Below are 24,016 nucleotides of genomic sequence, written 5' to 3'. Positions count from 1 at the left end.
CCATGACATTATTTCTGGAATTTTCCAAGCTGTTTAACGGCACAGTCAACTTAGTGTATGTAAACTTCTGACCCACTCGAATTGTGATACAGTGAATTATAAGTGAAATAATCTATCAGTAAACAATTGTTTGAAAAATGACTTGTGTCATGCACAAAGTAGATTTTCTAACCGACTTGCCAAAACTATAGTTTGTTAACAAGAAATTTGTGGAGTGGTTGAAAAACGAGTTTTAATGACTCCAACCTAAGTGTATGAAACTTCCGACTTCCCAACTGTATAGCAACATACACACACACACACACACACACACACACACACACACACACACACACACACACACACACACACACACACACACACGCATAAAAAGAAAAGATGGCTAACAAGCAACCTTCAAATTTAAGGAAGAGAGGAAGGATGCCTTTACTAAAGTGTTCATTCAGCACTGGTACTGTATGTATATATATACACATATATACACAAAACAGAGGCGGGGCGATTATTTTGTTATTGTTTCATCTGTGGATTTGCCCTTTAAACAGCTGCATATTATCAAGGTATCAAAGTGGCACCAACAATAAGGTAAACAATAGGCCTATAGCAAATGCAGCATATGGCATACATTTTTCACGTGTAAATAGCACTTTTCAGTAGTGCTCAAAGCATGCCATTCCATGAGCGCAGCATTTATTTTGCAACTCAAATCAATGAGCCCAATCAGTCCTCCATGACAACAAAATAATCATAATCAACAGAGTAGGGCTGGCTAATAAGTACTTCGTTTTGAGGTCATGCTCAGGTAAAACAATTTGGCTAATCTATACTTCCATATTTCCAAATCCTATTCTTGAAGATCAAGGGGTATAACATTTATTGGAATGACTGGAATTCTGATAGATTTTGTTTTTTAATGTAAAGATAGAATTTAATCGTATTATTATATGTAGTAGAAAGCGATGGATTAGAAGAAGCCTACATAACCAACCCATAAAGTAAAATTTTACATCAATATATGGCCAATTATGTCAACTTTAACATTGATTTATCCTGCAATAGATGTCACTCAATTACACACATTTTTGTCTTCTTCTAATTCATCTTAAGGGGAAAGTAATCTAAAAGTAACTGCAATCAGATTATGTTACTGATTTTGGGTAATCCAAAAGTTACGTTACTGATTACAATTTTGGACAGGTAACTAGTAACTGTTACGGATTACATTTAGAAAGTAACCTACCCAACATAAACTCAGCAAAAAAAAGAAACATCCTCTCACTGTCAACTGCATTATTTTCAGCAAATTTAACATGTGTAAATATTTGTATGAACATAAGATTCAACAACTGAGACATAAACTGAACAAGTTCCACAGACATGTGACTAACAGAAATTGAATAATGTGTCCCTGAACAAAGGGGGGGGGGGTCAAAATCAAAGTAACAGTCAGTATCTGGTGTGGCCACCAGCTGCATTAAGTACTGCAGTGCATCTCCTCCTCGCGGACTGCACCAGAAATGCCCGTTATTGCTGTGAGATGTTACCCGACTCTTCCATCAAGGAACCTGCAAGTTCCCGGACATTTCTGGGGAGAATGGCCCTGGCCCTCACCCTCCGATCCAACATGTCCCAGACATGCTCAATGGTATTGAGATCCGGGCTCTTGTCATGCTGGAGGGTCATGTCAGGATGAGCCTGCAGGAAGGGTATCACATGAGCGAGGAGGATGTCTTCCCTGTAACGCACAGCGTTAAGATTGCCTGCAATGACAACAAGCTCAGTCCGATGATGCTGTGACACACCGCCCCAGACCATGACGGACCCTCCACCTCCAAATCGATCCCCCTCCAGAGTACAGGCCTCGGTGCAACGCTCATTCCTTCGACGATAAACGCGAATCCGACCATCACCCCTGGTGAGACAAAACCGCGAATTGTCAGTGAAGAGCACTTTTTGGCAGTCCTGTCTGGTCCAGCGACGGTGGGTTTGTGCCCGCTGTTGCCGGTGATGTCTGGTGAGGGCCTGCCTTACAACAGGCCTACAAGCCCTCAGTCCAGCCTCTCTCAGCCTATTGCGGACAGTCTGAGCACTGATGGAGGGATTGTGCGTTCCTGGTGTAACTCGGGCAGTTGTTGTTGCCATCCTGTACCTGTCCCGCAGGTGTGATGTTCGGATRTWCCGATCCTGTGCAGGTGTTGTTACACGYGGTCTGCCACTGCGAGGACRATCAGCTGTCCRTCCTGTCTYCCTGTAGCRCTGTCTTAGGCGTCTCACAGTACRGACATTGCAATTTATTGCCCTGGCCACATCTGCAGTCCTCATGCCTCCTTGCAGCATGCCTAAGGCACGTTCAYGCAGATGAGCAGGGACCCTGGGCATCTTTCTTTTGGTCTTTTTCAGAGTCAGTAGAAAGGCCTCTTTAGTGTCCTAAGTTTTCATAACTGTGACCATAATTGCCTACCGTCTGTAAGCTGTTAGTGTCTTAACGACCGTTCCACAGGTGCATGTTCATTAATTGTTTATGGTTCATTGAACAAGCATGGGAAACAATGTTTAAACCCTTTATAATGAAGATCTGTGAAGTTATTTGGATTTTTACGAATTATCTTTGAAAGAAAGGGTCCTGAAAAAGGGACATTTGTTTTTGCTGAGTTTATTTTGATTTCTTTAACACTTTTTTGGTTACTACGCGATCCCATATGTGTTATTTCATAGAGTTGATGTCTTAACTATTATTCTACAATGTATAAAATAGTATAAATAAATAAAAACCCTTGAATGAGTAGGTGTGTCCAAACTTTTGACTGGTACTGTATATACACATACTTACACATAAATAGTACCCAATTGTCATACTTGAGTAAAAGTAAAGATACCTTAATAGAAAATGACTCAAGTGAAAGTCACCCAGTAAAGTACAACTTGAGTAAAAGTCTAAAAGTATTTGTTTTTAAATATTCTTAAGTATCAAAAGTAAAAGTATGAATCATTTCAAATTCCTTATATTAAGCAAACCAGACAGCAGTTAGTTTTAAAAAAAAAGTACAGATAGCCAGGGGCACTCTCCAACACTCAGACATAATTTACAAACAAAGCACGTGTTTAGTGAGTCCGCCAGATCAGAGACAGTAGGGATGACCAGGGATGTTGATGTGAGTGTGTGAATTGGACCATTTTTTGTTTGCTAAGCATTCAACATGTAATGAGTACTTCATTATTTTCTTTAGGAATGTAGTTAGTAAAAATAGTAAAGTACAGATACCCCCCAAAACAACTTAAGTAGTACTGTCAAGTATTTTTTACATCAGTACTTTACACCACTGATAAATAGAAGAGATGGCTAACAACCAACCTTGATCAAATGTAAGGAAGAGGAAGGATGCCTTTACTAAAGTGTTCATTCTGGGCCTCAATTTAAATGGCTTGACAAGGCTGCCTCCTACTGGCTAATCCATCTAACGACAAGAAGCATGGGTGAAAGACTATAGGAATCATGTACACAACAGGGTACAAATAGGATTATTTTTGTATATTTTTTATTGTCACATACATTGAAAAAATAAATGAACAACTTTAGAAAAAAACTAATGTTTAATGCCAAGTAACTTTGCTTAGAGTAACGTTTCACATATTACAAACAAACGAAGTAACAATGGAAGTACACAAGGTATAATGAAAAGACAACTTCAACATTTAAAAAAAGTTATTTTAAACCATTAATTCATGGCAGTGCTGCACTCTTAGAAAAAAGGTTCCCAAAATGATTCCTTGGCTGTCCCCATTGCAGAACCCTTTTGGTTCTAGGTAGAAACCTTTTGGTTCCAGGTAGAACTCTCTGTGAAAAGGGTTCTACATGGAACCCAAAAGTGTTCTACCTGGAGCCAAAAGGGTTCTTCAATGGGGACAGCCAAATAATCCTTTTAGATCGCACCTTTTTTTCCTAAGAGTGTGCAAGCATTAAACATACTTTTTTCAACAACAAAACGCAAAACGTCCAAACACCCATAAAAAGGTGTGTTTATTTAAAGTGTGTGAGTGTGTTTGTCCTGTGTGTGCATCATGCAAGTGTGTCTTTATGTTCCAGTCCATGCACAATGCTACAATGGTAGACTATTCATTGACATTAGAATATAATACTGGTTTAGTAGTGTGTTTCAAACAGAAAGGAATGCATGTGGAAGATACTGTACATCCAAGCCATGGAATGGTTCGAGTGGAGCTGCCATTTTCCTTTTTGGTCCCACCATTCTTTCCTACATTTGTACAGCAAGCTAACCTAAAAGTTTTCATATAAAAAAATGACAAACATGTTACTAAAAGGCTAATATAAAAACAGCCATTGTACAACAAACACACCACATGATGTATTTCACACTAACTAACTTGTGCAATGGAAGTTAATGGTTGGTTCTTGATGAGGTGTGGCTGTGCTGTTTGGCTTGTTGGAGATGTAGGGTTGCAAAATTCTGTTAACGTTCCCCAAATTCCTACGTTTTTCCAGAAATCCCGTTTGGAGGAGTCCAAATTTCCTGGTTATTCCTTACGATTCCGGGAATGTTCCAACCGGGATTTCTGGAAAATCTGAGAACAGTATTTAATTTTGCAACCGTAAGATGACAGCTTCAGAAAACTACAGGGAGTACATGAGGCCGGTCTCCTCAACTGGCCTTGCTTTAACTTCTCCATCACTAAAGCTGCCTGTCAGTAACACTGGAGACTCCTGTCTGCTGTAATAGGACTAGTGTTGGTTTGGCACATCCAGTCTCACCCCCCACCTCATCCAAGCTCCTCAACTCAGGCCATCGATGAGGGGCATGCCAGGGGGCAGTGGAGGGGGTACCTAGCTCTGTCCTCCAGGGTGTGGGGGATAGCTGCTGGGAGGGACGCCCATCCCAGGCAGGTAGTCCCCGTGTCCCGGGGGCATACGTGGAAGGGGAGGGTAGCTGTGGTTGTACCCCGGCGGGGGGTAGGCGGGTGAGGGTGGAGGGAGGTTGGGTGGAGGGTAGGAGGCGGAAAGTGGAGGACCAGGCGGTGGGGCGTTAGGGGGGTAGACGTGGCTGTGGTAGGCCAGTGGAGGGCCATAGGATGGGGGGATGGTGCTGTAGGACGGCCCCTCTGTCTTCATCATAGACTGGAGGCTCTGGTAACCCTCTCCTGACATGTAGGAGCTGGAGGTGGGGATGCCCATGATGTAGCTGGATGGGGGTGGTGGAGGGGGGCGATGGGGAAGCGGGGGAGGTGGTGAGGGAGGCTGAGTGGGGGGGAGGTGGAGGTCCTTTAGGGGGCTCCGCTGGGCCTCCTGCCCCAGTTGGGTCTGTCTCTCCTGGGAGAGGGGCGGAGGGGAGGGAGGCTGGAGGCTTGCGGTCTACAGGGAGAAGAGAATTAGAGAACCCTTAGACAAACAACTGAATCAAACCACTTAACCGCTAACAAACACACCCCCTTCCTAGACGGGTCACGTAAACAAAGCTGTCTAGCGAACGGTGCTGTTTCGAAAGCAGAGTGGTTTAACAGCTGATAAGGTCATTATCAGATTAGGTAGAGAGGTCAGACAAGGCATACAGTAGAGTAGCAGAAGGATGGGGTTATATCCTGTCCACCATGGCCATATGCCACACCCCCTAGAGCCTTATTGCTTAAGTATCCCCTAACTATCTAAACGCTTGTGATTTTAACCTGCAGGCTTACAGGGAATCTCCTACACTAAGTCTGATGTCGAATCTAATAAGTGCTCATCATACAGTACTTCTGCATCATCTAACCTGTCACTGAGGGTCTAAGCCTGGCCTAGACGCCTCTCTTCTCTCAGCCAATCAGAGGAGAAGTCAGAGCAGACCAGTTAATACCAGCAGCTAACCACTTCTTCCTCCCCAGCTCAGCTAGCTCTTTCGGGGGCTAAGGGGACAGACTGGAGGGGACCAGGGGCTTCTCAGAGGTTGTGTCCCAATTGGCCCTATTCCCTGTCTACTGTAGTGCACTATGTAGGAAATGGGGTGCCATTTGGGACACATCCCAAGGGCTTTCGCAGGGGCTTCTCAACTACTTAGCAGGAATGCCATGTGTCAATAATATATTCAGCAACATGAGACGTTACAGTACGGAGTGGAGTGGACAGATCTGTGGAGCATTTACACCAAATCAATTCTTACACTGTGCAATAAGTATTTCCCATACGAGAATAGCAGAAGGAAAAACAATAAGGCTAATGGACATGGGACTGTCTTCATAAAACTTCAGGATAGGATCTATTTCCTTGAGCTTTCTTTTACATTTCGATCTATGGATATTCCCTCTGGAAACCAACAGGTGCGGAAGTTGTTGCACTGGTGTAGAGGCTTAGTGAATCTGGGTATTAGCGTGGTGGTCTTTTGAGTGGACCAGGGTAGGGGACTCACCTGAGGGGGGTTGTGATGTGGGTAGAGGGGGCATGGGAGGCTCCAGCCTGGGGATCTTAGAGCCCACTGGCTCTGGAGAAGAGAGAGATGGAGAGAGACCGCAATAAGTCATACTCTAACATACCTACTGTTATGAATCCTTTAAAAATGAATATTGGCAGCCATACGCTTCCAATAGATTAATCTACTGTCTCAGCCAGAGAAAAGGTTGTGCTCACCAGGTGCCTGGCTTTCTTCTTTAGGAGACGATACCTAAACAACGACATCAACAAGGGAAATGGGTGTCAAAAACGAAAACAGCTCAATTTAGTGCCTGCGGTAATGAAAATAACATGGTGCCTGCCCTCACAAGAACCTTTAAACTGGGTGTCAGACTCACGTGGGCTCGTTTGAGCTGGCGAGGAGGGCTGGTCTGGGGCGAGACCTTCTTGCTGAGTGGTGGCGGGASGGGGGGRSKGGGGAGCGGGGGCTGGGAGAGGGCCTGCAGCTGCTGAGGGGTAGGGGTGGGGACGGGGGTAGGCGGGGTCTTATCGCTGGGGGTCTGGGGCATCTGCTGCTTGCCCTGGGAGTACAGGTCTAGGATCTGGTGGCAGATGTCTATGGAGCAGAGGAGGAAGTCATTAATGAGAAGAGCATTTCATAAGTATGGATCTAAATGATAGAGTACCACAGTATGGTTATCAAAACATCACGCCAGCCAACACAAAACACAGCCCTTATTTGAAGTATTTCTAAAATCCCCTTTAGGAAAAATGTATGGTGGAATGTGATCGGCTACGAAAAGCCAACTGACATTTACTCCTGAGGTGCTGACGTGTTGCACCCTCGACAACCACTGTGATTATTATTATTTGACCCTGCTGGTCATCTATGAACATTTGAACATCTTGGCCATGTTCTGTTATAATCTCCACTCGGCACAGCCAGAAGAGGACTGGTCACCCCTCATAGCCTGGTTCCTCTCTAGGTTTCTTCCTAGGTTCTGGCAATTTCTAAGGAGTTTTTCCGAGCCCACATGCTTCTACACCTGCATTGCTTGCTGTTTGGGGTTTTAGACTGGGTTTCTGTACAGCACTTTGAGATATCAGCTGATGTAAGAAGGGCTTTATAAATAAATTTGATTTGGAAAAATGATTGGAACCATTTCCCTGTTTGACCGCCAAGTTATGGGTATTATAACTCCTCCACTGTGGGGCTCTATAACACGGCAATAAGCAAACAGTCTACAAAATTAAGTGTTAATCAAAAATGGTGTGAAAGAGAACCTTGAAAGAGGCATTCTTTTGTCTTTAAAGTCTAAAAATAGCCTAACACAAATGACATACGAAACCAGAAAAGTGCTCGGGGGAGAGAGAGAGAGAGAGAAATAGAGAAGGAGAAAACAGCCAGTACCACCTTCCAGCAGCTCCACTGGGACATCCTGGACAAACTGTTCCCACCATCGCCGTGAAGACTGCTTGGACGTCCACTCCTGGATGTCAAACTTACACAGCCGTCCAGCCAGGTACATGACTGCTACAGCTATGATCTCTGGTTCCCACTGTAGGGACAGCATGGTGCACAAGCTGGGGGGAGGAGAGGAGAGAGAGACGCATGTGTGCATCAATTACAGGGCACATATTAATAAAGCCTCTCAGAGTAGGAGTTCTGATTAAGGATCAGTTTAGCCTTTTAAATCATAATCAATAAGAAGGGGGACCTGATCCTTGATCAGCACTGATTGCATTATAATACACACATGGATATCGCTGTTCTTCCATGGTTCTGCCAATTTAAGCATTCCATGTTCGGGTTGTTTAACTGCTCACCTGTCATTCACAAAGGTCCAGGCCATCTGAACTAGCTTCTGGACTTTGTTCTTATCACCTGAAACAGATCGGAAATACTTCAGATCTGTGAACAGAAAGAGGTGGATGAGTTTAGGGGTCGTTTTCATTCAGACAGGGTAATAATAGACTAGATCAGATTAGGATTATATCATTGTGATGAACTGTAGTGCCTGATTCACATCATCGGGCCGACCCCCTTCACATTGTCTTTTGCAGCACACTTCCAGCTACTATAGGGAACAGGTAACCAGGCCAGCCCATCATAGATCATAGCATAAATCAGAGTTGCCAAATGTTGGAAACTTTCCAAAAACTCCCAGAATTCCAGGTTGGAGGATTCCCGGATTTCCTCCTTATTCCCATCTTGGAATATTCCAACCAGGATTTCTTGAAAAGATGAGAATCTTAGGAAAGCTAGTGGAATTTTGCAACGCTAATCAAGCATATGTATCCGTGTACCTTTGAGCTGCTTGGCATAGCGGAGCAGGAACTGGTATGGGTGCTCCACCTGCAGGTCGAATTTAATGGTCTGCAGCAGGATCCTCTCCAGCACCATCACCTCCTCCTGTACAGGAACAGAGTCATGGAAAATATTGTGACCATGAAGTGTTTTGGATACAGACCCTGTCCTTCCCAGGGAGGGAAATATAATTTACTACCTGGTCAGGGGTCACAGAACTTTACACTAGCAACTTAAAATGAATAGATTTAATGCAATGTACGGGGTTCCCTCAATATTATAGTACCAACATAGATGCATGTATTACCGTCTTGTAATCCAGACAATTGTCAACGTTTATACACTATTCGCTCACCTTTGGGTCGTCTCCAAACTGGGCGAACTGTATGTCATTCAGCAGGCTGCGAGCCGTCTTGATGATGTCTTTACATTTCTTTGGGGTCTCTTCCACTTTACCGGCCAGGAATAGACAGCAACCCCCAGTCACCTGTAGAGACATAGCATTCGTTAGCCCGGGTATATACAGCCGAAGCATGAACATATAACACAGCCACAGATGAATAGGGGAAGCACTTTTCAACCTGTGACAACGACTTCCGTTGTAAAAGGCTCATCTAAACCATCTTTAACATAGCTAAGTCTGGTCAAAAGCTAAATCAGTAAAATCAACTCGACTTATGCATATTACAGGGATCTAAACTTGAGTTAGTCAAAAGCAAGAGTTGTAGATACAGTGTGAACACTTACATATCTGGGGAACTGCTTGAAGGAATGAAACATGTAGAAGCGATGAAAGTATATGATCCCTGTAGCCAACGTGTCATAGTGTCTGATCACAGGGTTAAGGAACTGAAGAGTTACTGTAACAGTGACGTGGATAATAAAATGCTGCATTGATCAGTCTGACTATAATCTGGCACATGTGAAATAACAAACAAACAATGCATTATTCTAACAGAACCATGACGCTGCACCAGTTTACTCTCCTGGCTGCCAACACAACCAAACCATCAAAAGAGACACCAGATCATGCATATTTGCACACAGTCAGTGTGTGTTTGTTGCTAATCAATGAAGGAAGGATACAGTCCCAGGCGCGTGCCCACGTCGAAGATGAATCGAGCCCCCTCTCTTCGGTACCGGGCCTCGGTGGCCGGGTCCAGGCCCTCGGACTGGGAGGGTGTGTGAGCCAGGTCCTTCTTGTCCCAGTACCAACATGGCTTGATGTGATCCAGACTTGCAGCTGGATTTCCAGGGATCGAATTCTCCCTGTATTCTTTCATTAACTATACTAGCTAAATTGTAGAAGCCTCGCTAGCTAACTAGCCCCTGCACACTGTACCGTTGTCAGCTTCCTAAGACAATAATTAGCGATGAAAGGGATGTAGCACAGCGATGCTATCTCTTTTTCACTTGAATAACCTCGCTAGTTACAGCTAGCTGCAGAAATCGTACAATTATTTAATCCATTCAATTAAAATAGCTACACTCGTATTGACGTCTACCGCGCCATATCTAATTCATCAAAATATGAAACAATCAAGTTGGGCGGACACGTTGTTCGCTTTAAGATCGTCGATTGCCATCTTTGTCAACAAATCATGTCGCCTGAATCGTAACCATTTATGGTAATTTTAAGTCCCTAAAGTAAACTTCCAATCACAAACCACGAAGGGGTGTGTTTTGTGTTTATGTTGCGAAGCCAAACGTTCCATTCGCGAGTGGCCAACTGACTGTTCGTATGACCAATGGAATTGCGGTAAATCTGATAACTTTAACCAATCCGTATAAAGAACCAGTTAAAAACTTTGCATTTTCGAAGCCAGTTGGATTTTTAACCAATAGGCAGACAAATCAAGCAGCGCACACCTATCAACAGCCAATACAAATCAAGAAATATAACATTGTTTACGTTGGTATAGAACGTTTTCGCTCCAATCAAATAGTTAGAAAACGGTGTTCCAGGCATAGCTCGCCCAAATCAACATCAGGTTTGGTTTCGCTCCCTTTACCGTGTGGAAGAGGATTGTGCAGTTTGACAGGAGAGGAACTACTGCACTCAATTTACGGTAACTTAGTTTCGCAAAACATATTATTAGCAATTATTTGCATGCAATTAACTGCTTGATATTACTAGTCATTCTGCTTTCCATTTACATTTTTACCTTACATTATTGCATTGCGGTGCGAACGTCGCTTGCGAATTTACGAGCCAAGCTAGCTAGCGTGTTTCAAATGTGTGTTATAATTTACCATTTCAACCAGATTACATTTTACTGGTTGCTTCCCTTTTCAAAGTTCACAGTATAACGAGCGTGGGAGCCTGCTTGTTTGCTAATCACATTCCACGATGTGTTTATTGGACGAGGCAAATGAATGGACTCGTCCGCTACACTGCAACCACGACTGTGAGCTAACCTAGCCAGATAGCTAGTCCAATTAGATTGCTTGTTGGATGGGCGTGATTCAGCTGGACAAACCTTGTAGGGAAGCTAACGTCAGTTAGCTAGCTCAGTGGGACTGTGATAATCTATTCCACTGTCAGCTGCTGCCTGTCAGCCACCTTAGAGCTAACGTTATCGCAACAAGCTTCCTTGGGAGCATTAAGAAACCAAGCCCATTTTATATTCTCCACAATCCTACTAACAAGATGAAACCTCTAACCAGTTGACTTGGTGGACAGTTAACGTTAGTAATGCATCGTATTTATTTAAGTTAAAACATGTAGGTAACTAGCTGTCTTCAAGAATGCCCGCATGTGTGTGTCTCCTATGCATTTTAAATTGAGGCGTGCAGCTGGATCTACGAAACCAATTGTGGGACCCGGACTGGCCTTCACAATAGACCACTTTCGAGGTCTGATAGATTTCGAAGTGAACTGTAACTAACCCATCTAGAGTAGTCAGAGAAAAAGTATTCAGAATAGTACAACTCCCATTTAGCTAGCTACATCTCCAATAATTTGTTTGACTACTCTAGATGGGTTAGTTAGTTACAGTTAACTTCAAAATCTATCAGACCTCAAAAGTGGTCTGTTGTGAAGGCCAGTCCGGGTCCCACAATTGGTTTTGTAGATCCAGCTACACGCCTCAATTTAAAATGAGTAGGAGACTCACTGTCTACATTCTTGTTTTTATTTGGTGGCCGTGCCTATCTTTTGCATTCATCTCGTAGGGGAGGGTCTGAAAACATTCAATAAACATTGATTTTGGAGTGAACTGTCACTTTAAGACTCCCCCATTTCTGTGGTAGGGTAAGGGTTTGAAACTCTGGCTCATTGATGCTTCATTTGGTCTGGGGTGTAATCAGTTGTCCAAATAGATGCAAAACGGAATGTTTTGCAACTAAACGAGAGTTTCGATTGGATAAGTCAGGTATGTTCTGTTTGCTTCCGTTTTAAGAAACGTTTTGCAACTGAATCTGCGTAATGAATATGCCTCTGGTTTGTCTATGGGTGCATACTCGATTGTGTTGGTGGAGGATTCTTGGCAGCCTTTCAAACAGTGTCAGGGGCCAGGGCAGGTGAACTATGCCAATGGCATGCTAGTGGCCAAAACCACTGAAAGGGGGTCAATTTGTCCATCGGAGTGGAAGAAGAGGGTTGGTGTTTAGCCTAATACTGTTTGACTGGGATCTGAGCTGTCTGAATTCCAAAACAGTAACAGTCATGTTTTAGCTGTATCACAGAAGTGATTCCTTCAGACATTTTCATATTCTTCACGTTTTTTATTTCTAATCCTAGTTTCTCAGTTCGTCACCCCCTGAATGCTTTTGGAAGGATTCCCTGTTTTTACTCTTCCAACCACTGTTGTCACTTTGACTTAAACATTCAACATGTTAAATCTAGGTCAAGGTCTCAGATTCTGTCAAATTATGTGTGAGAACATGTTTCGGTGTTCTAAAATCTAACCACAATCAGAACCAGTCTGGTAGAGATGAGTCTGAACTAGAATCTGGGTTTACAGGAGAATTTAATATGGTGACTCCTTTCAGCCCAGGAAGCAGCCATTCAACTTGCCATTGACCAGCTTTTCAAGCTTAATGTCAAAATACGTTTGTTACATACCAAAGAATGGAGTTTTGCTGAGCAACTATCGTCATTAGTGCTGTTATAGCCTGTATGTACTTCCAAAAAAGTTACATGCAACTGAAAAAAGGCCTTGTCTGGAATGAATCTAAGTATTGTTTTTGACCAAGTACGCATGTGTCAAATACAACTCTTCTGCACCTCCAATAAATCACCCATTTACTGGTTGGCTGAACCAGCAGCAGGAAAGGTCATTGGTTTTATAACCTACAACAGTGTATGGATGTCATATCAATCTGTTTCACCGGCGCTACACTGAATGCAGTAATATTTAATGTAAGTAGACAATGTAGGGTACGTTTTTAGTGACTGTATATTTCTTTATTTACTGTATTTTAATTCCATTACTAATATTACAGGAGGTCCAGAATCGGTGGATTTGACACATGCGCACTTGGTCAAAAACAATACTTAGATTCATTCCAGACAAGGCATTTTTTTCAGTTGCATGTAACTTTCTATTTAGACCTTTCTTGGAAGTACACATCCGGCCATAACAGCACTAATGGCGACGGTTGCTCAGCGAAACGCCTTTCTTTGGTAAGTACCTAACGTATTTTGACATTATTAAGCTGGGAAATGGCATGTTGAGTGGCTGCTTCCTGTGCTTTAAAGGAGAATGTTCATATTCAACGTTTCCTTTTAAGCACAGATTCTGGTTCAGGATGAGTATGTTTTCTCACATGGTGTGTGTGTGAACTCAGCTTTAGGAAGATGGCAGGTCCGCTGGATGTCTCACACACCTTGTGAGAAGTTGTCCTCCCTGTCCGGCTGGCCCTGCACCCTGCTGCTTGGCTAGGCCATAGTGTCCGTCTCAAATGGCACCCTGCCCACTATAGGGTGCCAGAAGGGACGCAGCCATAAAGTGACAGTCAGCACTGCTCTCTTCCTGTAGCTGAAAGCCTCAACAAGTAGCCTTCCCACAGTCTCGCTCTTATTTTTCCTCCCTCCCCAATATTAGCTGGAATTAGCCTAAAGGGTGTGGCAGCATCAACCATACTTCAACTGGCACATGTAGGCTATACAGTGGTGCTGCTGTCTGGGAAAGGCAGGCACACTCAGGGCCCACTTATTTCCCTTCAGAGGGGATGTGTTGTTGGAAAATGGTCAGAGTTTCGACTTGACTGCCAAACATGGCTTTGGACTCATGAACTGGTGGTTGAGTCACTGATTTCTTTGGCTTTTACCAGTAGCTGCAAGAATAGCAGGTGACAAAGAAAGAGTGAGGGGGAGAGTGTGAGGGGAAGAGACAGAAGAAAAAAAAGAAAAGCTGGACATGAGGGAGCGAGGCAGCTGCAGTGGATAAACATGACTCCTAAAATGGCTGGTGCAAATAGTCTAAGGTCCAGATATATAATACTAACTGCATGTTGACACTACACCGCCCTGGCGAGCTGTTTAAAGCCCTCATTATGCCGGTGTGAAACACATAGCACCCTAACACTGTATTGTTACAAACAAAACCTACCTTGGTGATGTTTAATTTGACAGCAGATTAAGTTTCATTCTCCTGGTTGTTTCTTGCTGGAGAGGTAATATCTGCATCCCAAATGTCACCCTTTGTCCTTTACAGTGCACTACCCGAACCCTGGGCTCTGGGCAAAAGTAGTGCAATGTTGATGTAATGAAAAGTTTTACTGCTACGGTATTGTCAGTAGAGTAGGACATCACATTAAACCTCAGGCATTGTACTGTAGTTCCTCTCCCTGTATGACGCCATGTTTGTTTCTGCCGACTGCTTGAGGTTGTTGTGTTCATCTGGCAGAGCCACAGGTTACCATGGCAATGCCTCTGCCTGTATTCTTTTACATAAGATACTGTACCAGTCTCTCTCACTACTAGACTGAACAGTGAGTAGAGCATTCTGGGATGCTCCCACTCAGATATTGGTTAGGCCTATAGAATCTAGATTATTCTTATAACAGGCAGGTGGAAGTATTGCATAACCTTGTCCTCATGGAAGTGTGGACTAGCCTATCAGCCAAGAACTACCGGTACCCAATTTTTAGCACAATGACCTCATCAGTGTATGACAATTCTTACTCAGAATGACACAACAGACTAGTGTGATTATTCATCGTTTTCTCAGGAAAGGCTTGTGTTGACCTGCAGAAAGACAACCAGTAGGCCTATAGGATATTAGGCTAATATCGTAATAGTCTGTTGTGGTGAAACACTGTCCTCTCAGTTGGTGTTAAAGCACAGTTGAAAAAACATTGGTTTGTAGTGTAATTAGGCTTACGCTAACTTTGTATAAATTTGAGCTTTTTCGCTTGGAGAAAGCTACTGTATATGATATGCCTACCTGTTGCACCCCCGAACTGCCAAGAGTAGAGGGAGGAAATGTGGGATTGATATTGAGGCAATATTAACACAAATATCCTGTTGCTTTTACACACACTTGATTTCCATGTGAAATGTGCCCACTATGCCTTGGAGCTGAAACATCAACTCCCTCTGTTAAAGGCATTGATTGGCCCAGTTTAGATTCTGCAGTTTCTCACGGCCTTCAGTGGCCACTACATGTAAACTTAACTTTTGTTTGTGCTCATCAAGGCTCGGATGTTTGCTGTTGCCTGAGTTTTATTCACAAGTGTACACTGTAGCAAAACGTTTTGCAATGGGGAAAGTAGGGCTGTGACGGTCTTGGAATTTGAGGTTACGGTAATTGGCCAGGCCAATGTACACGGTCAACCACATAACCGTTGGGTTGGGGGACTGGCACAGATCAGACTCCAAAGTAACACGTGGCTTTTCTCTGCAACTTCACTACCAATACACTTCGTTATTATAGTAGCATTTTATTATCTCAAATATTAGTGTAGTATGCAAGTTAAGTAATGTCAGATTGGAGAGGAATTCTGGAAAAAAGTACAGATTCATATTTTGACGCACTAAACCATTCACACCAAGTACGATGCCTTTTTCCCTCCACTTTCCGAACAGTTCGCATAACGTCACCAACACTGCTGCGGTCATTCTCTGTGGCAATATGTTGTTCACAGTGGCTAGAGAGGACGCAGTAATGAGAGAAATCCTATACTACCGGGAAAATATAATGCTACTGAAAATATTAGGATATAGGCTATGCATCCTGTAGGTGGAATCATGAAAGGAACTTGGCTACATTTCATTCAGTTGTGCCCCATTTTAATAAGAGAGGAAACGCGAAACTGGCACCTGTCGTCATTCCTCGCACATATGCTGACCCTGCTAGTTTTATTTCTATCTGACTAAAGAGATGCAGTCCAGACAGGCTTATTTTAGGACACTTTCTGAATGGACATAGAGAATTAGTGAACTCATTCACACACACACCCACCCACCTAAAAGGACCCATCGATCAAAGCCGCCTGCAGCACATCTCACTCAGACAGATAAGCAAATCACATTTGTCTTTCCCCCAAAACATATGAAAAACCTTGCCTTAGCCTTACCTTAAGTCCCTTCTGTAGGATATCAACAAGTTTACATTATAGGATAATGCTAAATCAATGTAGCCTGTCCTAAAGATTGATAAGGAACGTTTTAAGGGGATGTATAGAGACAGCTGTGATGGGCAGGACGATGAAATTGACAACCATTAGAAAATAGAAACGCATGCACGCAGCCTGTCCATGGCCTAGTGAGCAGCCTTAGTCCATGGCCTAGTGAGCAGCCTTAGTCCATGGCCTAGTGAGCAGCCTGTCCATGGCCTAGTGAGCGCCTGTCCATGGCTAGTGAGCAGCCTGCCATGGCCTAGTGAGCAGCCTGTCCATGGACCTAGTGAGCAGCCTTAGGCCATGGCCTAGTGAGCAGCCTTAGGCCATGGCCTAGTGAGCACCTTAGGCCATGGCCTAGTGAGCAGCCTTAGGCCATGGCCTAGTGAGCAGCCTTAGCCATGGCCTAGTGAGCAGCCTTAGGCCATGGCCTAGTGAGGCAGCTTAGGCCATTTGGCCTAGTGAGCAGCCTTAGCTCATGGCCTAGTGAGCAGCCTTAGCCCATGGCCTAGTGAGCAGCCTTAGCCCATGGCCTAGTGAGCAGCCTTAGCTCATGGCCTAGTGAGCAGCCTTAGTTCATGGCCTAGTGAGCAGCCATTGATCTATTGTATTGAAGCAATGGGTGATTATTTTGACACCATTTATTTGAGTTAGTGCTTGATCTAAATATGTGCGACCACTTATTGATAATGGTAAACTCTGGCGGATCATTTTTGTCTTTTAGGGTTTCCTATAGCACATGTGGTCACCTAGATTCACATTAGCAGGCCTATAATATATAAGTTATATGAATGATGCATTAATGAATATATTAATTTCTAACTTACACATCTCTCTGTCTTCTTCACTGTTCCCTTGCACAAATCACGCATCTCCACTAGCTTGTCTCTTCCCCCTCTTTCTAGCTCTTGAACGAGTTCCCCCCCTCCCCCTTCTTGATACACACAGAAAAATGTTGAGCGTGACAAACCCAGCAGCTTTGCAGTTCTTCAGACACTCAAACCTGGCACCTATTACCATACCTTGTTCAAAGGCACTTAAATATTTTGTCTTGCCCATTCACCGTCTGAATGGCACACACACAATACATCCCTCAATTGTCTCAAGGCTTAGAAATCCTTCTTTAACTGTCTCCTTCCCTTCATCTACACTGATTTAAAGTGGATTTAGCAGGTGACATCATTAAGGGATCATAGCTTTCCCCTGGTCAGTCTCAGTGTATAGACAATGAACAGCAATATAGTTTGAAACTTATTTCGGGCAATTATTTAAAACTATTAGACCTCGGCCTATTCAAGGAGAGAATAATTGAACGATCGTCTGGCTTGCTGAATGGCTATAAAATAGCTACATTGGCGAGAGCAACGTGTAGCCTAGCTCTGGTGTGATCACTTTGGCTAAATTGATACCTTGCTGCACTGATTCATTGCAAACGCAAAGAACAGGCAGAGCGAGATGTGTTCATTAATTCACACAACGAACCCACAGTCCTGTCAGTGGCAGTGTGCCAGATAACAATTTCTATTGGTCAACAGCTTATTTTCGCATGTGAAAATATGCTAAAATCGAACCTGTTCTGAATAAATAATTGACGGATATTTCGCAATTGGTGTGAACTGTGTCATAAACGAGACACACTTGTATAACATTTTTTTCTTCTTAATTATTCATTTAATTAAAATAACGGACTTGGGAGAACAAGGCACTCACAGCCACGATTAAAATCCATGATTCCAACATGGATTGTCTACTCGGGGAAAACAGGATGATTGAGTTGCTACTAGACATACAAAGTCGTAGCATGCGTGAAAATCAATTTTTTTCTGGGATTTCTGAGGACACATTCAATAATCCAGAGGGCGCGATCAGAGAATTCACGCAATCCGCCTTGAAACTTCCTATAGAGTCTGTAAACAAGGTGGCTTTCCACCGAGTACACAGACTTGGAGCTCGGAGCGACAAGACCAAGGGTCCCCAACCGATCATCGCAAAATTTGAACACTACCAACAAAAGAAGCTGATCAAAAGCAGGGGAAGGGAGCATAAAGGGACCAAATTCGGTCTCAATGACCAATTTCCAAGATAGATAAGCGAACGTCGTAAGAGACTGTATCCGGTACAGAGGCAACAGCGGGAGAAGGGTAAGCATGCCTTTCTCATTGTGGACAAACTCTTTATAGATGGACAGCTATTCCGAGACAGTTCCATAACACCATGGCTGTACTAAATTCTACCGGGACTTCAGGTTACGAAAAAAATAAACTATGGGAACTTTAAAAATATCTGAACACTATGAAGTTGATATGAACACACGTACTCAATTACATGCTCGTTTACACATAGACACATACATGCATACATACACACACACACCTGATCTCGCTCTCTTCTCTCACCCTTTCTCTTTTCCTCTCTCACCTCTGTCTGTCGAACTGTTTTATAATTTCTTGATAATGTTTCTTGTTTGTCTATCTTTATGTCTACAAGTTTGTTTACAACAAGCAAGGCAAAACAACAAGCATTGTACCGAATACATTTGTACTGTAGTGAAGCCGTCTCTAGAGTAACGCAAGGTCTCTTTCATGATCATGTGAAACGTCCATTGCTATGGAAATTCTGGGATGTGTTTTTCAATTATGTTAAAGGTAATTATGATGCAACTATGACTGATACGATATGGATTACAATTATCATCATGAATATTAAGGCTATACGCACTACATGTTACACACAGACACTCAACCATGTAAATTATGAGTTATTATTTATTTGGACAGCACATATTATAGTCTTACTCTTATACAGACATCGTACATACTTACTAAATCACATCCAATATCATACATATCAACCTACTCAGATTTACAACACACATAATATCTTGCCTCAATTTTCTAACATCTGTGGCATTGGCTCACAGGAAAACAGACAAGGGAATAAAACAAATATTGCTAGAACCTATTTCTTGAATTCTAAATATCAGACATTTGAAAGCTCTAATTTTGACCGTCATAATACCTCTGATGGCAGTAACTTTACAAGCAATAATTATGGTCAATTTTGACTGAGAATAGTATCTAGTTATGGTAAGGGGTGAAATAAGTATAGCCAGTTATAATTGTAATGGTTTAGCAGATTATTTAAAAAAAGATCAGTCTTTACGTGGTTAAAAGAAAAGGAATATAACATATACTGTTTACAGGAAACTCACTCTACATCCTTAGGTGAAGTTACATGGAAAAAGGAATGGGGTGGTGAAATAATTTTCTGTCATGGACAAAGGAACTCAAAAGGTGTGACATTAATTAACAAAAATGTCGATCTGAATGTGCAAATAAGGAGGAATGATTCGCAAGGAAGGTGGAACTTTTTGAATATGAAAGTGGATGAAAAAAAGATTTGGCTCAATCTGTATGGTCCAAATCGGGGTGATCCGTACTTCGAAAATATTTATACCAATTTATTGAACTTACAGGCCAAAAATGATAAATTCATTATGGTAGGAGACTATAACACAGTGTTAAGTACCTCAATGGACTGTAAAGGTAATCCCTCTACAAACTATAATCACCGTGACCTTAAGGAAATCACAAATATTATGGACACATTAGAAATAGTGCATTTTTGGAGACTTAAAAACCCAGACCTAGTGAGATGTACATGAAGGAGACTTAATCAAGCTAGTTGACTACTTTCTTGTCTCTTTCTCTCTTGCATCAGGTTTAAAAAGTTTTAATAGGGGACATAATGCGATCGGATCATCATCAAATTGCCCTTCACATTAGTCTTATAGAATTCCCACGTGGCCGGGGATATTGGAAATTGAATCCAAGTTTACTGGAGGACAACTTATTTTTAACTAAGAAAAAATAATTTATAACTGAATATTTCCAGTATAATATAGGTTGAGCAAATCCCCTTATTGTTTGGGATACCTTTAAATGTACCTTCATAGGTCATTCAATATTCATCAATAATAAAAAGCAGTTTCTGGCTAGAGACAAGACTAATAAGGGAAATACATGAACTAATAGTACAGGTAGATGGCAATAAAAACGATACTACAGAGATAAAAAATAAGTTAGAGGAAAAACAAAAAGAACTTGAACTTATTCAAGAATGATCTAATGTAATCTATTACAAAAATAAAGCAAAATGGATAGAATATGAAGAATATATATATATATATCTCCAATACAGGAACGCTAACAAAAAGATTTTGTAGAAACTCGTTACTGAAGACGGAGTCATCTATGATTCTCTGAATGATATTTTAAAAGAGGAAGCTAAATGTTTTAGGCAGATGTTCTCTTTTCCGTCTCATCCTCTCCCACTGAATGACGATTACGTTAAGGAATGTTTTCCAAGTAATATAAAAAATGGAAATTTAACAAATGTACAGAGAGATCAGTGCCAAGGCAAAATTACAGAGAAAGTACTTTTTGATGCTATTAAATCCTTTCAGTCTTGAAAAACCCCAGGGCTTGATGGCATACCGGTAGAGGTATATCAAGCCTTTTTTTGATATACTAAAAGCTCAATTTTTAGATTGTTTTAACTACTATAGAAATAGTAGTCTGTCAGGTACTCGGCAGTAATGTCTGATTTCTCCATTATTAAAACAAGACCCAGATGGCAAATATAAAGATCCAGTCTATCTAAAAAACTGGAGGCCCCTTACACTTCAATGTTGTGATGCAAAAATACTAGCGAAATGCATAGCACTTGGAATTAAAAGGGTTTTTACCAGGTATCGTTCATCCTGATCAGACATTTTTTTTTTTTACATGGACGATACATTGGAGATAATATACGACAACTACTAGAAATAATAGAACATCATGAAACATCTAAGAAGCTAGGCCTGGTATTTCTAGCGGATTTTATAAAGTAAGATGGGATTTTATTTAGAAATGCCTGGATTTTTTTTCAATTTTGGTGTTTTTCTTATAAAATGGGTAAAAATAATGTACAGCAACCCCAGGTGTAAAATAGTAAATAACGGCTACTTCTCAGAGTTTTGAATTGTCAAGAGGAGTTAAACAAGGGTGTCCGTTGTCACCATATCTATTCGTTATGGTCATCGAAATGCTAGCTATTAAAATCAGATCCAATAACAACATTAGAGGATTAGAAATCCCAAGGCTTAAAAACGAAGGTGTCCATGTATGCCGATGACTCAAGTTTTATATTAAGTCCGCAAGCTAGATCCCTGCAATGAAGATCATTGAAGATCTAGATAACTTTTCTGTACTCTCTGGACTAAAACCTAATTATGATAAGTGTACAATATTACGTATGGGATCTTACAACTTTTACATTACCCTGCAGTTTACCTATAAAATGGGCTGCTTGTGAAGTAGACTTACTTGGTATTCGTGTCACAAAATAAATAAATATGCTCTCCACAATGAATTTCAGAAGAGAACTTGTAAAAATAGACAAGATCCTGCAACCATGGAGAGGTAAATACCTGTATTTATGGAAAAATTGCCCTGATTAACTCCTTAGTCATATCTCAGTTTACTCACTTATGGCGCTGCCTACTCCTGATGATTCGTTTTTCAAATCATATGAGCAAAAAATATTTTGCATTATCTGGGACACTAAACCAGACAAAATAAATCGTGCCTATCTATATAATGAAGATGAATTGGGTGGGTTGAGATGATTAAATATAAAATCACTAAACCTCTAAAAGCTTCACTTATTCAAAAGTTTTATTTGAACCCGAAATGGTTCTCAAGTAGACTACTAAGAAAAGCTCATCCATTGTTTAAAAATGGCCTTTTTGCCTTTGTGCAGATTGCCATGTCTCAATTTTGATTAATTGAAAATTAAACAAGCAATGGGGTGCTGGCTACAATTTAAATTTCATCCCCCTGATAAGATAGAACAAATATTATGGCTGAACTCAAATGTGCTGGTTGATATAATACCTGTATTTATGGGAAAGATGTTTGAAAAGGGTATTGTAAATTGGAATGGTGTAGTTATGTCCTTCACGGAGTTATCAGAAATGTACGGGAAGATCTGCTCAATCCATGAGTACAACCAATTGATTACAGCGTTACCCCAAAAATGGATGAGGCAGGTGGCTGCGGGAGGAGGTAGGGAACTGGTTTGTCTGCCCAATATAAAGGATCAAAAATTGCATAAATAGGAAAGTATACCAGTTTCATTTAAGGACCAGGATGTTGACAACTGTGCCATACAGATTGCAAAATAGTTGAAGAGATTTTTGATGTACCGATTCCATTGTACGAGTTGATTATATAAAACAACGCAAGATTCAAGACTTTCAAGACGTGCTTTTCAGTTAAAATTATTATATCGAATTCTTGCCACCAACAAAATGTTGATTATTTGGTTCATAAAATCATCGAAGCTCTGCAGATTTTGTTGTGTGTGAGGATACAGAATCAATAGACTATTTATTTTGGTATTGCTCTCAGGTAGCCTGTTTCGGTTCTCAGGTTCAGGAATGGCTGAAAATGCATAGCATTGATCTAAAATTGACCCTAGAAATAGTACTGTTAGGAGATCTGGAGAGACTGGGGTGGCAGGTAGAGTAGTGGTTAGAGCATTGGACTAGTAACTGGAAGGTTGCTGGATCGAATCCCAGAGCAGACAAGGTAATAATCTGTCGTTCTGCCCTTGTTCAAGGCAGTTAACCCACTGTTCCCCGGTAGGCCGTCATTGTAAATAAGAATTTGTTCTTAACTGAATTGCCTAGTTAAAATATTATTATTATATATTTTTTTAAAGACTGGGTCAGTCAATTACTAATATACTAATACTCTTAGTAAAATTATTCATCTTCAACTCGCAATCTGTGGATTCGATTAGGTAGATTGAAATTGTACGTTACACATCACAGCATAGTTGAAAGATATATATGTTGCATAGAAATCCGAAGAGGGTGGCCAGCAGAGATAGGTGGGATGAGCTGAGGGAAGCTGAGGGTTGGGATGTGGAATTGTAGTGGAGTTGCTGTGTGGGAGAAAGAATGATGGTCAAAGATAAAAGTAAAAAATAAAACATAATTAAAAGTACGTTTGAATGACACGAAGGGGCAGTCTTTTTTACAGCTAATGCCGGTTTGCCTGAGGCTGATGCCGTGCAGGTGTTTGTACACATGCATATACACACACTCATTCAAATAAACGCATACAAGAACACACACATACATGTAATAGTGCCAGACATGCTCACAAACATATACAGTTGGCATTGCTGTTATCATTTTAGTTGTCCTTGATGTTCTTTGCATTGTTTTCTTTTTTCTCTTTAGTTCATTTTGTTGGTGCATTGGTGGGTTCTTGGGGGTGGGGAATGGAATTAATTGTATTTTTTGTTCTTGGGGGAGACTTTGGGAGGGGTCTCGAATGGTTGAGGGACAGCTAATGGGGAACTGTGGGGGGGGGTCTTGGGAGGGTTGGGGTTCATGTTTTTTGGCCTGGTGGGAGATCTGTCAACGTGCCATTGAGCAGGGCATTGACCCTGGATGCTTCTGTGTGTCGCTCTGAATGGGAGTCTGTTGGATGACTGGTGTGATGTAGTTGTTGAGCGGCTTCACTGCAAGTATATTGTATGTTTCGGATATTCAATGAAACATATTTTTTTAAAGATTAGGAGATGTAGACCGTTTAATAGACAAAACCAAGTTAGCAGAACAATTGCTTATAATTAAGCAATAAGGCACGGGGGGGTGTGGTATGTGGCCAATATACCACGGCAATGGGCTGTTCTTAGGCATGACGTAT

The 24,016-nt window shown here is 41.7% G+C and overlaps 2 protein-coding genes across 3 annotated transcripts in view; one reads left to right on the top strand and one right to left on the bottom strand.

Annotated features, from left to right (window-relative positions):
• Positions 1 to 4,824: 4,824 nt before the first annotated feature.
• On the bottom strand, positions 4,825 to 10,282 carry ccnk (cyclin K). The gene is given in 11 exon segments (XM_023994070.2): positions 4,825 to 5,248; positions 5,250 to 5,365; positions 6,396 to 6,467; positions 6,614 to 6,647; positions 6,775 to 6,992; positions 7,791 to 7,960; positions 8,204 to 8,261; positions 8,684 to 8,789; positions 9,040 to 9,171; positions 9,432 to 9,513; positions 9,771 to 10,282. Coding segments are annotated over 11 exon segments (1,593 nt in total). The 5' UTR covers positions 9,968 to 10,282; the 3' UTR covers positions 4,825 to 4,840.
• Positions 10,283 to 10,633: 351 nt separating this feature from the next.
• setd3 (SET domain containing 3, actin histidine methyltransferase) overlaps positions 10,634 to 24,016 on the top strand; it is a 59,752-nt gene continuing 46,369 nt past the window's right edge. For both annotated transcript variants that reach the window (XM_023994069.2, XM_023994066.2), the window contains exon 1: positions 10,634 to 10,753. The gene's annotated coding sequence lies outside the window, so the exon portion shown is untranslated. The remainder of the gene's footprint in view (positions 10,754 to 24,016) is intronic.

The sequence above is a fragment of the Salvelinus sp. IW2-2015 genome, linkage group LG9, assembly GCF_002910315.2.
Source record: "Salvelinus sp. IW2-2015 linkage group LG9, ASM291031v2, whole genome shotgun sequence".
Lineage (NCBI taxonomy): Eukaryota > Metazoa > Chordata > Actinopteri > Salmoniformes > Salmonidae > Salvelinus > Salvelinus sp. IW2-2015.
This window is presented reverse-complemented; position numbering and strand designations above follow the sequence as displayed.